At 39.5% G+C, this 17500-nt stretch overlaps 1 protein-coding gene across 1 annotated transcript in view; it reads right to left on the bottom strand.

The window, feature by feature from the left end:
- Window positions 1-4286: 4286 nt before the first annotated feature.
- Window positions 4287-17500, bottom strand: part of LOC138029162 (uncharacterized) — a 64214-nt gene continuing 51000 nt past the window's right edge. Inside the window, exons 6-10 of the mRNA XM_068876864.1 lie at window positions 12305-14676; window positions 11479-11524; window positions 10941-11186; window positions 10534-10611; window positions 4287-7913 (exon numbers count right to left, since the gene is read on the bottom strand). Of these exons, the coding sequence (XP_068732965.1) occupies window positions 7720-7913; window positions 10534-10611; window positions 10941-11186; window positions 11479-11524; window positions 12305-14676 (2936 nt within the window). The 3' untranslated portion in view covers window positions 4287-7719. The remainder of the gene's footprint in view (window positions 7914-10533; window positions 10612-10940; window positions 11187-11478; window positions 11525-12304; window positions 14677-17500) is intronic.

Genomic DNA, 17500 nt, shown 5'->3' with positions numbered 1-17500 from the left:
CGTTTTTCTTTGAAATTAAGTCAATACAAGGTTTGGCCACTTGTAGAGGGTAGTATTGCTGACTCGGTGATAACTTTATTCTCATTTGTGTCACCTCCATGTATTCTTGCGGTGTTCCAGATAATTTACTGGGGAACCTCTGCGCATTATTATTGTTGTTATCATGAATCTTTTATTTTTATGAGTACCAAATATCAATCGCGATATTTACCCTTAAATATTATCGCGTAATAATCACCTCAAGGGCAGTCAACAGCGCAGAGAATTTTCAATAATTACCTAGTATGCAATTATACTAAACTACTTTAACCTGTGCAATAAATACTCTGAAGCTAGGGTGATGTTCTAAAGTAATTACTTGTAGTTTGGCAAGGGCTTCAGTGTTAATCGAATGATCTGCCTATTGATCAACAGTAAATGTTAAGTATCGTGGATTCTGGGTTCTGAATTCCCGAGTCCAGATTACAGATTTTTTCCGGTTTACGGGCTTTGGTGTTACCCGCGTCTCGTAGAATTCATCAATCACTTTATTTAAGAAATTTTCTCTGTCAGTAGTTTGGTTGTCAAGCTATCCATATCTGGCCTGCTCTATAGGACGAGTGTCTTTTTTTGTTCTTTGAAATTAAGTCAACACATAGTTTGGCCACTTGTAGAGGGTAGTATTGCTTACACCGTGCTAACTTTATCCTCATTTGCGTCACCTCCATGTATTTTTGCGGTTAACCTGCGATCAGGCTCTATTTTAGTTTCGCGTGGTACGTAATGTGGAGTTGGCGAGACGAAAAATAGAGCCTGACCAAATTCCTCTTCGAAATTCCTTCCGCCCACCTTTTTTGATTGATTGACATGTCCTTCGTCGGCCAATCAAATTTACTTCCATTACACCAATACACGCGTGGACGGCAGATTCACGCTATTTTGTTTTGACCAAAGTTAATTACCGTGGAAGGAATATTATAAACGAATTCGAAAGTTGCCGTTGGCTGGAATTTGAGAAAAACACATTTAAAGCATGGGGAATGTTTTCGACGACTATATTGCGGCAAAGGCCGGTGTAATTCTCCCTCCGAACTTCACTGAATATGCAATCTTTTAAGCTTGACATCTTAATTTGTAATTGAGATAACCTAGCATTTTGTCGTTGGACGGTTTGGCAATAGATTTTTAAAGAAAAAAAAGAGAAATACATTATTCCTTTAACGTGTTTCCCATGAAGGTTTCTTTGGTGATTTTTTCGGGTAATATCTTCAGTTGCAGTGTATTTCTAGAATTGCGCGCAGTAAAATCATGATACGTTTGGCTGTTAATTTTTTGATGGAGTACGAACAGTAAGATGGACTCGCAAAGTTTCTTTTATTGTTGTACAATTGATCTCTCTGGAAACATGCCATTTTAGTTTCTGGAGTGTGAGTTTTAAGTTAAATAAACTGGAAATATTATGAAGTGTGCAAAAAAACCGTGTCATCAGTCATGTACAGTAAGTAAATAAAGCCGTTTGATACACAGATATTCAAAACATGCATTCGTGTAACTTGCGATTTTATCAGCATCTCGTCCTGTTGATATATATGTCCCTTGTCTCATCCAGGAAACCAATATGCATCGGCTTTCATTGCCATTTGAAAGAACCAGCTATTTAGCGGCTTTCAAAACATCAGGGAACTTTGTGCCAAAGTTCTTTCAACCCCATGGCCACAGAGCTCGACAACGGAATCGCTAATTTCACTCGTTCCAGAGATTCAAACCCGATTCTGGACAAGTTATGAGATATTTCAGATGGCATATCTCCATTTATACAAAAAAAGTCAAGTTGCACCGTCCACGGCATTGTAAGAACAAAAGGGAGCAAATTTCTTCGTACACTTATGGCGGAGAGCTCCGCGCAATCACGATGGCATTTTCACTTCCGGCGTTTCAACAGCCAATCAGATCACGAGTTTGGTAATTTGGCCGACCAAACGGAATTCTTGAGAGACTTTTAGTCAGGCCCAATTTTAGCGAGCGACGACATAAGAGAACATATGGGCGAAGCTAAAAATGGGCCTGATCGCAGGTTATTTTGCGGTAGTATATTGTTCCTCTTTCTTAAAAATTGTCAGTTCTCTTTTACTTTGTATGCACTCAGTGGCTGCACATCTTGCCAAATATGGGACGACAAAGATGACGAAACATCAATACGCCACCATGCCATGTTCCTTTTTTAAGGGCCCACAGACGGATTTTTCGCGCGTTGCTAAGGAAGTGAAATGTTACTTCCGGGTAACTGACGTCATCATATCATGAGCTGAGAAGAAAACCCACTCACAAGCAAAAGTCACCGCACAAACTGTTGTTTCCATCGAAGGTTTTTCCTCGCCCTTCCTCGCGCTTGTTCGCAGATCAACTGCGCATGCGTAAACGAACTGACTTCCGGTTTGAGAAAAAAGGTAAATTTCGGGCGGTTTTAAATTGAATTATATATTTTTTTACATGGCACGTTTGACCCCCAAAGACAGAATATAGCTAAGCATTGATTTTTTAAAATCATCTCTTTTGAAAAAGTTATGGGTATTTCAGTATCGTTTATGTCTTTAAAAAGAACATTTTTCAAAATAAAACGAAAACCATGCTTGGCTGGATGCAAAAACGAATACAAATTATCAAACCATTGATTAAATACCCAAATTGCGTAGCACGGAGACAAATTTAGAGTTTTCTTTTATTGGTCACGTGACCGTGGGCGTGGCATGATGACGTCATATTTAGGGTCATTGGCTTACAAAAGTTGGAAACTGACCAAAATAATGCCAAATTCCCTCAAATTACTTAACCATTACATCCTTAGCAACGCACCCCAAAAAATACGTCAGTGGGCTCTTAAACACTATACCTGTTTCATTGGTGCGTATTCTATATTGGCATCACGATATTCATTTAGCCCATCAGAGAACGTTGAACTTGAATTCAAGACAGACCATTAATCAAATAAAACATTTCCATCGTAACAATTATTTACTCCAACCTTTTATTAGCTTAGAGTTTTGTTTTTTATCTTCTTAAGCATAGCATGTAAATTCACCGAGAAAGATCGTTAAATTGATCCAGTTGAGTTTAATCATTTTTTGCATTATAAGGAGGTTCGAAACAGTTTTTAACAGTTTCAACAAACTGTACCATAATCACCTGGTATGCAATTATACTAAACTACTTTAACCCTTGCAATGAATACTCTAACGCCAGGTCTAGATCCAACGCTTCTACAACTACATAGTGTTCTATACTGTTTGACTTACCAACAAAAATTGTCTTTTCAGGCTGAAATACGAAACAACTAGAGTAACTGCAAAGAAGCCCATAAAAATCCAGTCTTGAAGGGACTCGAACCCATGACCGCTCGATTACGCTGCACTTGTTCTAACATCTGCGCTATTAAACTGCCATCTCGGAACTGGTCATTTGCAAGTTCGTATAATGTCCTGTAATAGGTGAATGTGAGATAGAGAATATATGAAAGGTGCTTTTATGTATCTCTCGGAGCAAGGGTTGAGAACCAAAAAACTCAACTCTGGGAGTCGAACCCACGCCACACTGGTGGAAAGCAAGTGATATCACCACTGCGCCATCCCTTTAATAACATAAAAATAGATCGTAACGCGTCATTACAGAGCACCATGGGCCGGATTGAAATGTGGACACACATCACAAAATGTACTTGTTTTTGTCCGCATACTGATTCAACAATGCTTTAGGGTGTGACGTCAATTGAAAACAGTGCGATTCTATGCTATGTAATAGCCCAATTTCGACATTTTAAAATTGTCTTATACCCCATTCACATCAAAATGACACATTTAATAAACCTGGGTTTAACAAAATAAAAATCAGTCACAGAGAAATGAAGGAGTGCCTTTTTCATAAGATTCAGGTGAGTTTCAATATATGCTTTGACCTGTGTTAAATTTGTAGGAAAATTAAACAGCAGCGACTTGAAAATGTGTGTAACAAATGAACAGTATGGAGCCAGAATTGGTATGCATGACGTATTTTCACCTCAGTGAATTCAATTTACCAATATTAAAATGCTTGATACAGCGGTATAGATGTGAGAATAAAGTGACATTATGGTTAACTAAAATTGTCTGTTACAATATTCACGCACTGTTCTTGAAAGAATGTCAAACGATGTCGAGGAGAACCCTGGGCCTAGAGTGTTTTATCAAGGCAGTAAGTGCAGATATTACCCAAGGGAGTGATGTGAACAAGCATCAAGGTTCTATCAATTCTAACGAATTAGTTGACCCTACTCATACAGTTTATGCAGACTTTAATCAGGGTAATGAATCTGTTTGGATCAAATGCAGGAAAACAATGTGTTACTGACCTAAATATTAGTCAGTGAATTGACCTGTTCATGATAGCTGCGCCATCCTGAGTCCTGATGCATTGTGGTCTATCCAGGCTAACAAGCCCATGGATTGTGCCAAACGCGAAATCCAAGATGGTGTTGCTATTGCTGAAAAGGCCAATTGGTGATTTGAAACAACATCAGCAAGAAAAAAAAATCAAATAAGAAATCGTAGACAGCGGTATTAGATAGTTTTTTATCCTCGTTCCAGACTGTATCTCAGACGACCATATGCATCTTAAGAATTCTGGTGAACTTCTTTCTCTGCACATCCAGTATCGCTATCAATTTTGCTATTTTTATTAAGCATGGCTCAATACCCTTGTTTCCAGCACCTCCTTGTCTACCAAATGGCTTACCACATGTACACATTGCGTACCTATTTTTAAATCATTGCGTAGTGTAACATTTGTCTTGCAACTTGTGTCGCTACGGTTTGCGGCACCAGCCAATGAAAATGTTCCTTTAACCTCATGTGATCATCGAAACAGGTTGCAAGAAACGTTGCCTAGTGCAACACCCATCAAAAAACTTGTTTCGCCGTATGAGAAGATTTGTCGCAACAAAATTGCGAACAAGCTGGAAGAGTGTAACAGCGCCTTAAGACTGCTAATACGCTATAATCCAAGGAATTAAGATAACTGTCTACGGTAATTAAAAGTAATACTGACGACGATACGACACTAAGACGATAGCTAAAAGGCTTAGTAAAAAAAAAAAAAAGAATTTGCAAAGAAAATAAATTTCATGACATCCTAAGCCAAAAGAATATTCCTTAATGCCGCTTGAAATTTTATATCTTAGAACACCAAATGTAATACACGAAAGTTACAGCCCACAGTGCAACCAGGTTTTTAATCAGACATAAGGGACGGACGAGAACGAGTACGAGATTTGACTGCCTATTTTTAGCAAAAATACTTAGAAAATAGACGAGTTCACGTTCTTGATTGCATCATGGGTAATCAGGGCAACATGGAGGGAAATTCAAAGGTTTGCATGGAAATTCAAAGCAAAATACATGTATACTGTACATGACTCTACTTTATAGACTTTCGCCTTCATAAACCAAACAAATAAGTTCATGTTCACAACTGAGATGAATTAGACTTGGTATGTTCTTTGGAATTCCTAAATACTGCTTTTTTTTGTCTCCATACATTCTCTGTAATTTTGTGCCTTTGAAATTACGAGAAATGTATGGCAGAAACTCTTTTTAATAAAATAAGTTCTACAATAGCCATTATTATTCTGCCCCACCTTTGAGCGCATATCCTCTGTTTTGGAAAATAAAAAAAACCCAGAATTGCATATCATGAGTACTTTTTTATCGTTTTGAACTTCGTTAGAAACCTTTGAATTTCTCTCCATCTTCCCCTGATTACCCTTGACGCAGTCAAGAGCGTAAACTAGTCTATTAATAACCCGGACGATTAATTTTACTCTTTGGTAGCAGCATAGGCTCCTCAGTTGTTATATTCTTATTGCTAGTAACTGAGCCTTTTCCCGATCGAGAAATGCCAAAAATACTACCGTGTTGGTGACTTGTTTTGACACGACGACATTTTCGCTAAACCTCGTACTAAAACGACGACAGTATCACGTTTTTCTCGCCAAAATGTCGCTGGTTTGAGCGTGGTCACTGTTTTTCTATGAGAAAATCTCGTACTCATAGTCGTTCGTGTCCTAGAATCTAAAGCTCTCTATAGTCTGATGCTACTCCGGTTTGAAGAAATTTGAATGTAGTTAATTAAAAAGTTCTAATTCAAAGACCCAACGTTCCGACACTCCTGTCTAGTGTCTTAATCAGGGGACATGCAATGTTACCGCAAGAGTCCTTTTATATGTCGCCAATTTGCCGAAAGGGGAGAGGATGTGCCTGTTGATGGTAATTAACATTACAGCATCAATCTATTTCTGAAAGGGAATATACTTTTATTTCCTATAGGGCCCCGTTTTAATATTTTTGCGTACATTTAAATTTTGTTTCAAATTTTAGCTTTGAGTTTAAGAAGAAAAATATTAAATAATTATTTTATTCGGTTTTCCAAGGATATCGTTATTTATTGTATACTCAAACAGAATAAGGCGTTTCTGATTGGTCAATGGAAACAGCGTTGGAGTAATTTTGTTTAGTATATGATGAATAATGTGTACTTATAGCCTAAATGGGAGGCACCGTGACCGAGGGCCAAATATTTCTTGTCCAGCTCGGCCTAAATTCAGTCAATAAGCATTTTATCATATAAGGGCTATACGCTAGTCATGAGCACTCAGAGGATGAAATGTGTACAAAAATAATTATAACTTTGCACATAAATTTATTAAATATGTTTGTATTTGCTTTTCTAGCTGTAAATAACTTGGAATAACTTAGGCGTCGAAATCCACTAAATCGCTCCGCACAGAGCAGTACGTGTTCCTGACGAAGCCATACGGCTTTTTTCGGCCCTCTTTGTCGTAATGCGTACGGCCCTCATACGGGGATTTTCTCAGTAGTTTTACAATAAAAGCGCGCACGGGGCCGCACAGGACATGATGATAAAAAAATCGTATGAACTTGCTGGTGCATTTTGTGTTTTATGGTCCGTCACTCGTGATGTTTTGAAGTTCTCCCCCCTCCTCAAAAACCAACACTTCGATTTGATTTGCGTTAATTTGTTGATTTGAGTTTACAGTGTCCCCAATTTGTGCTCTAGCGCTAGAAGACTAGACACTTAAATAAAGTTCATTTCCTCAAATTGAACTTGCCTGCAGCTTGTGAAATTTTGAGAACTTTTAAAGTACCACTCCTTCCATAAACCACGGAATGCACTCGCATTCATACGATTTCCTAATACTTATAAAGTGCAGGAGACTGTTATTACCCTGCTAGCGGACGTTCTCGTCTTTACCACTTTCTTCCCCCGAAAGAAAGAAAAACCCCTTCCACAGAACAATACTCTTCGTTGTTATGCATACGTCATCGTTTGTATAGCTACAGAGTAACTCAAAAAAGGATCACTTTTAACTGATTGGCTAAATAATAACAAGCCTGTCAGTTACACTATGCATCCCGTACGCTCAAAAACTCAATAAAAATTTTCCACAGGGAAGTAAATAGCAGTGCTAAAGACACTCGTAAAACGACAATAAAAAAACCAAAGTGGCGAGAAATCTTGCTGGCAGAGTAGTTGTCGTCCGCCTAAGACTGCTGTCTTTATAAGTTAAATCCTGCTCAACCATATCTGTGCTAATTATTTATCTATTTCTTTCTTTCTTTCTTTGTTTGTTTAGGGTTTGATTAATAGACAAGTCACATTTAGACCTAGGATTAAATTGTAAGGGCGATTTTTTCAAAGAATGTCGGCCAGCACGGGGTACCCACATTCGGTTAGCACATCGTACAGATCGTTCACGTTAATATGACACCGCTGACTTATACAAGCCAGGGCTGCCTCACAGGGATTCAGAGTTCGGTTGTCAAGATAACGGATTTCTGTTGGGCTGAGGCCTAGTTTCGCAGCAACATCTTTCCACTGCTCTCCACCTGCAACAAAAACGGACATTTTTTACTGTCCCAAGAACTTCTTCAACGCATGGGATCAGCCATTTCAGAATTCACTCAATTTTTGCCTAGCATACAGGCTCGTTAAACAATAGATTAGCTGAAATTTGGGATGGGAATAAAGGTAGCAAGGGAATCACGGGCCTTGTGGCTGCCAATGATATGATTCAGATAAATCCCTTGTGTCTTTCAGATGGTCAACAGACCAGAATGAACACCCTCTAAAGGGAATGAACATTCTTCACATGCAAATGACCCCTGTGAATGTAGAAGTGCGTAAAATACAAGTACTGGAACAATGCTGAAGCGATTTTTCAGATGGCTTTCTGGAATCTTCAGATATAAAAGAAACAAAAACAGAAAAATGGCAGATAATGGCTTTTGAGCGTCTTTCCTCCGGTATGATCAGATCAGCTCAGCTATGTGGCTTCCATATGCTCAGATCTGGACTGGTCTGCACATATCCTGTTTTGAGGTAGTTAATCTGTCCTGGGTTAGGCGAATACATTCTGTGAGTTGTCTGTCAGTCCAGGCCTTCACATCATCTGTCCATTCACGAGCCTTGGATTGTCCTCTACTCTCTTCCTTTCTACTCTTACCGTAAGATGTGTTTTGGGTGGACAGTCATGTCTCATTATATGACCAAAGCAGGATGGTTTGAAACTTTTAGCAGTTGCCAGAAGTTCTTTTTGGGCAACTAATGAGCTGCGGCATCCTCATTTTAATCTTGTCTTTTTAAATGATTTTTGTTATTTTGCCATGAAATGAACATGCCGTGTAAATCCAAGATAAAACTTTTTTTTTTCTCAGTCTGCGTGTGAAACTACTCGAATGCAGGGACTTCACGCTAGTGAAGTCACCACCTTTAATCTTTAACCTTTAATCATTATTTATACACGGTAAAAATTCATCAGGTACAATAAATTCCAATAACTTGTCTAACATCCTAAACCTAAAATTCTAATCCTGATATTATATTAACATACAACCATATTCCACTTATAAACCTGATTTCCATGAATGCAGTGTGTTTGAAAAGTATGACAGAGAAGGCGTTTAAATTGATTTAATGAACCAGACTCTCTAATGTTACGGGGTAAGCTGTTCCAAAGAGTTGTGCCACAGTAACTAAAACTATTTTTCATGTACCGGTTGTTAGTTCTCGGAAAGGGAACAACATCTTTTTAACCGAGTCCCTCAGAGCATAATTTGATTCAGTTCGTGTTACAAATTTAGAAGTGAGATATTCGAGAACCAGACCATTTAAAGACTTGAAAACCATTAGGGCTTTCTGAATTTGACTTTGAGATTGCAAGCTTTTCCAACTGAGTTTGTGAAAAAAGGAATCGACTTCAGCGTCAAAGCCCGATGAAGTTATTACTCGTGCAGCACGGTTTTGTAGTTGTTGAAGCTTGTTAGACAATGTTCTGCCACAATTACCCCAGACTAGGTTGCAGTAATCAAAGTGAGGTTTGACCAAGGGAGTTGTACGTGCAGAGTAGGGTAGTTTGAGGCACAAATGGCTTAACTCGCTTTATGGTTCCAATTGCGGAAGCGATCTTTTTAAGCAGTTTATCAATGTGGGAATGCCACGTTAGATTTTCATGGATATAAACTCCAAGTGATTTCACAGGGAAAACGTGTTCCACCGGAACGTTATCAATGGAGTGTTTGAGTGTACCAGATAATTTAACCTTTGCCTGGAGCCGATCAACATATATTCAGTTTTTGTACCGTTCAAGGTAAATCTGTTAGGCACAAGCCATTTGCTTAACTTTTCAAGGTCTTGAGATAAACTAGACGGAATCAGATGCAAATCAGAACCAGCATAGGTAATATGGGTGTCATCAGGATGCGTTCTAAGTACGCTAAACGATAGACAGTTAAGCAGATCGTTAATATAAATTAGAAATAAAAGAGGGCCAAGGATCGTCCCCCGTCGCACACCACATTTAAGAGCAGAGAAGTTACAGAGACAACCGTTAACGAAGCACCGTTATGTGAGATTCGTCAAATACGATATAAACCAATCAAGAGTTTTCCCTTGAATTCCGCACTGATTCATTTTTTTTATTAGTATCTCATGATCCACAGTGTTGACTGCCTTTTACTACAGCCCTTACGTAGCCACAATCGATATTAAACGCCCAACTGTCAGTTGCTTCTAGGAGAGCAGTAGGAGTTGAGTGCAAAGACCGCAAACCAGATTGTTGTTTAAAGATGATTTCTTCGCTGTTTAAGACGTTAACTGTTTAAGAAGTTAACTGATCGTACACGATCCTCTCGAGCACTTTGGCGACTTCGGAAATGACTGAGATAGGTCGATAGTTGTTTAAATCAGATGACTCGCCCTGTTTAAACAACGGAGTCTCTCTAGCACATGTCCAGTCGTCAGGAAATATGCCAGACATTAAGGATTTATTAAACAGATCGCATAAAGGGCCTGAAATAATATCACCATACTCACGAATCATGAATTCCCACGATACCTGTTTTCAAATTAGAACGGCAAAAAGCAACTAGGAAAGGGGGCAATCAAATTCGTTTGGGAATAAGAACAGCAATGTGCTCGCTCATTTTAATTTCGTTAGGTTCAACTTACCGCTTAAGTAAATTGTAAGCTCTCTCATCTGACAAACTGGGATATTGCGAATATCAAGGTTCCCTGGTAGCAAGGGACCTGCAACAAAATGAAACAAGCACAAAAGAGATTAATGAAAAAAACGAATGCGCAGGCTACAATTCTACATTGAAAAAAAGAACCATGTCGTAATCGGTGAGACGGTTGGTTAGGTAAATTCAAACAGAATAGAATTTTCCTTTCAGAATGTAATTTTTTGCATCTGTAGTTACCTTTCATTGACAGCATGAACCTTCACGAGGTATCTAGAACTTACGTGGTTCTGTTTGCTGAGATACGGAAGATCTTATGTATTGCTTCTGTCTGGCTCAACTCACTGAAGAGTCTCCTTTTGTACCCGAACTAACACTGCATGTTGACAGACTCACCAGTTGTCCCTGCAGGTGTAATTTCTCTCAGGTGCTTGACAACCCCAATCCTGTTTGAATCCTTTGCTCTTTTTGCCAGGCAACGAATCATTCTCTTTGTTTCCGGGTTTGGTTGCTGCAGACACATTTGATCCAAATGTAGACTTTCTTTCATCTTTAGTACAATTTCTTTTGGATGGCATGAATCCGACATAAGTGATTCAATAACATCGCCAGGAAGCTGGGCGTGAGACACCTCTTCACTCCCTGAAGCAAAACAAGGACTATTATTGTTTGAATGAAATCGGCACTGACTAATCTCCAACTTAGGCTGATTCAACAAAGAAAATAAAACGGTGAACAACCTTGAAGGCGCCGATATGAGCAGCCAGGTAGCAAGTTATTTTCCAACAGAAGCAGTTGATTTCTAACGTTGCGAACACGACTTGGTGGCTAACAAGGAAATGTGTGTGATTTTACCTATAACTGACATCACTAAAAAAATTCCTCGAATTATATGATCCAAAATACCGAGCTGGTAAATCAGCCACGAACTTACTTTCACCAGACAGAAACTGTCTTCCATTCATCTCATCTGTTGCTGTCTATAATTAAAACGAAAAAATAATTAACTATTTACGGAAGTGGAGATATCCACCTCTGGCCATAAAGGCGAATAGATGTTTTAGTATATACTAAAACAATGAGACAATATAGAACAAAAAGATGATTTTAACTCATTTGTTCCTGCAACGATTACAATATTTTTGGACGAAAATCCCGCGCGAGTTCCTAGGAGGTGAATGGCAGAGAGCTATTCGGTGTTTAGAGTATAGCTGGCCAATCAGAGCGCACCTTCAACGCTATACACTGTTTTAGTATATACTAACAATAGTTACCAAAGCTCTTGGCTAAATTATACATCTACTCGTGGTTTCTTTTTGCCCCAGTGATTTAGTTAGTTGAGCAATGGAGTACTGTGCAAGAGGACGCGAGGTCGAACACCGGCCGGTAGATTCAATCCTTCTAAATAGCACAGTTTGCTGAAAAAAGGAACTTTAGTTAAGTGTATGGTCTTCTACCGTTGGAGCACTATTTGGGGACACTGTAATCTGAAATCAACAAATTAACGCAGATCAAGACAAATGTTGGCTTTTGAATAGAGAACAAACCGGAGTACCCGGAGAAAAACCTTTCGGAGTAGAGTAGAGAACCAACAAATTAAATCCACATATGACGTCGAGACTGGAAATCGAACCCGGGCCACATTGATGGGAGACAAGTGCTCTCGCCATTACGCCAGCCCTGCATCCTGAAAGCATTGAAAGTGGTTTGAGCCTCCTTAAGGCGATCGACTTAAAAGTTTGTATTGCAATCCTTATTACCTGTTTACTTGGACTTGTGAGCCAAGCTGAAAAATTCTTCACATGAACTTTGTTATCCCCTTCAGCAGCTGCTTTGGTGCATCTAATAAACTGATTGGTACTGCGTATATCAGATTCAGATAAGAAGTGAAGACAATCTTCTTGCTTACAATATTCCTTATGATGAGTGCGGCAGTACTTGACTAGCTTTCCGGGGCAACATACCGGGCAAATAAACCCTGCTTGATATATCATGTTCTTCAACCAACAGAACTCGTTACGCATACATTCAAGCATCAAAGACAATTGTTTGTAAACAGCATGGGCACAGAACGCTTCAAATGGATCATGGTGGTGGCCAGAAGAAATAGTCAACTGAATCCCTTCCACTAATGGTGGATTGACATTTCCTCTGTGAACAACTACTTCGATGAACGAGGAATGACACAAAAGGACAACGGAGCAGTCTTCGTCTCCAATAGTGTAAAATCTGGCGAAATTCTTGTACAACTGGGGGTTCAGTGAACTCCAAAATTCCTTTTGCCCCCACTGAAAAAAATTCAACACCAGCCGCGGAAACAAGCTCAAAGGAACTTGTCCGGGCTCAAATTTCAGGAAAAGAGAAGGGAGTTCCGCAGAGGCAATCAACTCGGTGATGTTCTGTGGTGGGTGCAACATTAACATGGATGGTACCAAGTACTGTTTATTACATGAAGTATCTGAAGAAGGCCAAGAGCACAGCAAACTAAATTTCTCCATGACAGCAATAAAGCTTTCATAGGTTTCATGCCGTTCTATTAATGGGTCCCACACATGCTTCAAGAGCTTTTGTTCAAGGATGCCTGTTGTTTCGAGTTTGTGCCACAATTGTGTTATTTCAGCTTTTCCATGACCGTCAGAAACCTGAACAGTTATCACTTTCTTGAACACATCAATCAACCACTGAGGATCCAAGACAACCAATTTGTTTAATTCTGGAGTGTCATTAAAATGTATTAAAATTCTCTGATCATGTAAAAAGTCAAGCAATGTTACGAATTCTTGATTGTCGTGAATTTGGCAAACTTCAGCTGCGATCCGTTTTGCGAGCTCCAAATAAATCCATGTACGTCCTTCACCCAGAGTGACTTGGAGCATTTTCTCAAACTTTAACCATTTGATTGGAATGTCCTCCTTCATCGATGGTAGCTCATTTGCAACAGCTAGAATGCTATGTCGCAAGCGCGCCACTCCTGAACACTCTGATTCCCCACCTGACTTAGTATTATCGACTACAAAGAAACCATCGCACAGGTGGTTCCTGTACGATTTCCCCTGCAAAGAACCATACACTTCACGGGCGAGCGCCAAACAGTCAGCCCCACCATGAGGTCGATCGGCATTGGTACAAACTAGGAAAACAGGGGGAAGTTTCTCAGGCAACAAATCTGATTCTTTCGTATGAACGCTATCTCGACTGGCGAGTGAGGCAATGGATGTCATCCAGAAATCAAGATAGTCCAAATTACTTCTTGTTTCAAAATTGTCTTGTATGTTCTTGTACACGCCCTGCTTTGTTACAGGCTGAGCCGTTTTATGAAGTTCTCGGCTGAGGTCATACGCCAAAAGGTACAAAGCCCTCGATGTAAGAAAGAGTGGGTGAGTTGCATAATAAACCGATTGTCCACCAAAATCCCACAAAACCGAGTAAATGTCTTCTTCATCTCTAACCTTGTCGACTTCCTGTAACAATTTCTTCATCAAAGTCTCTATCTCATCTGGTATTTTGGATGTGGTGACATGATTATTTCCTCTGTTTGTAGGATCACTTTTTTGACTTGTTGTTAGGGTGTTATAAACATTACTGCCATCATCAAAATCTGAAACTCTTGAAGCTCTAGGAGATGCTGAAACATCCAACTGTTTGTCTAGAGGGAATTCATCGTGACCGGTTTTGATAAACTCGGGGGAAGATACCAAGGTACCTTCACTCCTTTTATTTGCACTTGGTGTCACCATGTCTGCAAGGGAGGAATCTACAGACTGGAAAGACTCAACAGAGCTTTCTTCAGGAATCAACTCCCCTTCCCTTAATTTTTTTACAACCAATCGAGCTGTGTGTTGCTCATAGAAAGATGCATCTTTAGTGTTTGCTTCTTGATCCGTCTCTCCAGTCTTCCAAATCTCAGTTGTGACTTTAAAGTACGATGGATCAACATCGATCCCAACTGTGCTAATCTCATCTGGATTAAACCGTATTCCCCTAAGAGACTTCTTAAGGCTGGTCTTTCCAGAGCGGTCTTGGCCAATCAACATAACTGGTATTCTTCTAACTCTTGTCTTTCCTTTACTCAGAGCCTTGTTGTAAGCTTCCAAAGCCAGTGGGCCACGCAAATAGATCTCTTCAGGGGGCACTAAACGAAATGATTCAAAGTTAGGACAGCATAGAAAGCACTTGACTGCATGCAAAGCTAGATTTTTCAGTCTACCAGTTTATGAAAAGAGGCATAACTTGCAAAAAATTGGACTGAAACATTGCCGAAAAAAGGTGCATTCTAACTTGTAGCAAGTTTCAGGTATAAATGGTTCAAAACTTGCGCTGGCTACACAAATCAATTCAGCTTAGGCATTATGGAAATTCTTAGAAATAACTGGAAATGGTGTTTCAATGACATTCATAAAAGCCTCCAAATAATTGATTTTCTGCAACGTGTTTTTCTTTGCCGTCTAATAATTCTGAAACTGTCAAATCTTCGTCAGTAATAAGTGGCTTTCGGGTGCACAGCAACTGGACATCGAACTACTGAATCTAACACTGCCTTTGGGTCATTAAGCCATGCTCGTGTGCTGGAATTGTTACTTGAGAAGCACTAGCGAATTAAGTTTGTTTGTACAAATCAAATTTTGTGTCTCTCATCTTCTAAACTTTATTTTTGAAAGAAAGATACGAGGTAAAAATCATAAGTCTATCTTGCTTAGTAGTTAGTAGGTTGACTGCTAATGACTGATGAGCTATTTCATTCTGCTAGAACCATATGACCTTGAAGCTTGTAAGTTACAACTCTTTTCCTTGGAACAAAGCTTGGGATTTAAGGACACCAATTCTGTGCCCAAACATGGACAAAAATGAGATCGAAGCTGCAGGTGCAGGAAAATGCACGAGCTACGTTACATTCAAATAAGGAAATTTTTAAACTAAAAAAAAACCCCAGCTCTGAACCAAAGTTAAACGCTTCAAGGTTATGAGCTTCTGATTCTAAGCAGTAACAAATGCACCAGCAGTCTTGCAAAAAAAGAGCAAGAAGTGTCAAAAACACCCAGTTGATCATTTGGCTCAGTTAATTGTGGATCGGACTTCCGCAAAGAAGGCTGTGTGGTTAACTCTGGCTGGACCAACACTCAGAGTCGTTAAACAACTAAGGGGGAATTTCTACCTAAGCAATTGGATAGAAGATATTGACACATTGTCACGTGTCACCCAACGATACTGTTTTCCTTGTGTTTCTATTGAGGAAGCAAATCGAGTAGCATTATTTTTTAATTGACGTACAGAATGCACACTTGGGTATGGAGCACATGGAAAAGCTGTTCGTTTTCAATTGTTAATTAAGTTTTCGTTTAAGGAATTAAGGAGCATCTAATGAGTTTGGTCCTTAAAAGAGGCTTGATTTTTCAGTTAATTTGCCAATCATCATCATTATCATATCATCATCTAGCGGCCCTAAGGGTCGGAGCACATTCAATTACTCTTTGCCACACCATGCGAGTGGTTGAGTGAGAATTAATATCTGCAAATGGTCAAACTTTGCTCCGACCACGTATCACGGTCATTCTCCAATAAAAAAACACTCACATTAACTCACAAAATAAGATCCATTTACATGTGAACCTATGTCCCATCTCACATAGCTTGTCCATCATAGGTTTTGACATTTCTTTGAGAGTACAAGAAACAATGATGAAATGGTATATGAAATGAATCATATATGAACTGCGGATATGAAATCAAGTGAAGCTATGATCCTTGCAGTTATGAACGCAATTTTTGCAATTGCTTAGAGAAGACTGAAAAATTCAGGACTTCAACGGGGTTTGAACCCGTGACCTTGTGATACGGTGTGACGCTCTAACCAACTGAGCCCTGGAGCCACTGATGCCTCCTGTTAATAATTTCATTAAAGACAATTATGGAATACATGTGTTATAATGCAATATCAGTTTTGTGGGTTATCACTCAGAAGTCTTTCTTGCTGGCTAAGCCAAACAGCGTGACTCCCCAGCGTATACAGCTCAAGGTATTGCCGGACAGTCACCCATCCAGGTATTAACCCCGTTCAACAGGACTTGACTTCCCTTTTGCAAGCCGTAATACCATCACATGTGATCGAGGTTATTTGTGTCAGAACAAGGTGGTGTGGAAACGCTGAATGATATGGCATCACGATCGATACCCGAGGTACATCCCGCGGGACTGACACGATTACAATGCTTCAGCATTTCTTCAAAAAGTAAAATAAGGGTAAGCCAGTGAGCTATACTTTTTGTATCAATATTTTGAAAGTTAAATCTTTGTCTGTAGTAAATGGCTTCCGAGTTTCATTCCTTAAATTAGGTCTGACGTTTCACAAAGTTATTTGTTTGCAAATAAAACACCAACAATATCTGCAAATGGTCAGACTTTTGACCTCTTCAATGCCTTCAATAAACCATAGGATCCATCACATAGCCCTTGTGTGGGACATTAAAGGACCCACAACCCATTAGAAGAGAGCAGCGCAAGGAGTCCCTGGTGTTGTGGCATGTGCACCTGCAAATCCTACGGGTAATTCGTTCTCGTTCCCAGAGCTGCGATCCTCTTGGCCAGCGCCACGGATCGAGAGCTCTGTCAAGCTCTGGCTGGTTCCAATTCAACAGTCCGCGATTCACGGACTTCCGGTCGTTCTGCGCAGTCTCGATTCTTCTTTTTCAAAATGATGGACCAAGGCAAATTGATCTCTTCCACGAGGCGTTGAATCATGGAATGGAAATTCTAGATTTAAGCGACATCACATTGAAAGAAAAGAAGTATGAGGGTTTGAAGCTATCTGTGCTTGTCATTTCGCCTCAAATACACGATCAATTTTTAAGATGAGAGAGGGAGGAAGCTGAATTAAAAGGGAGATCAGTTAACAGGAGATGACGACAGGGATCAAGGTGTACTGAATGAAAAGTTGTAAAATTTATCTGAGTGATAATACT

The sequence above is a fragment of the Montipora capricornis genome, chromosome 13, assembly GCF_036669925.1.
Source record: "Montipora capricornis isolate CH-2021 chromosome 13, ASM3666992v2, whole genome shotgun sequence".
Classification (NCBI taxonomy): domain Eukaryota; kingdom Metazoa; phylum Cnidaria; class Anthozoa; order Scleractinia; family Acroporidae; genus Montipora; species Montipora capricornis.
Note: the sequence above shows the minus strand (reverse complement) of the source record. Positions and strands in the feature narration are given on the sequence as shown.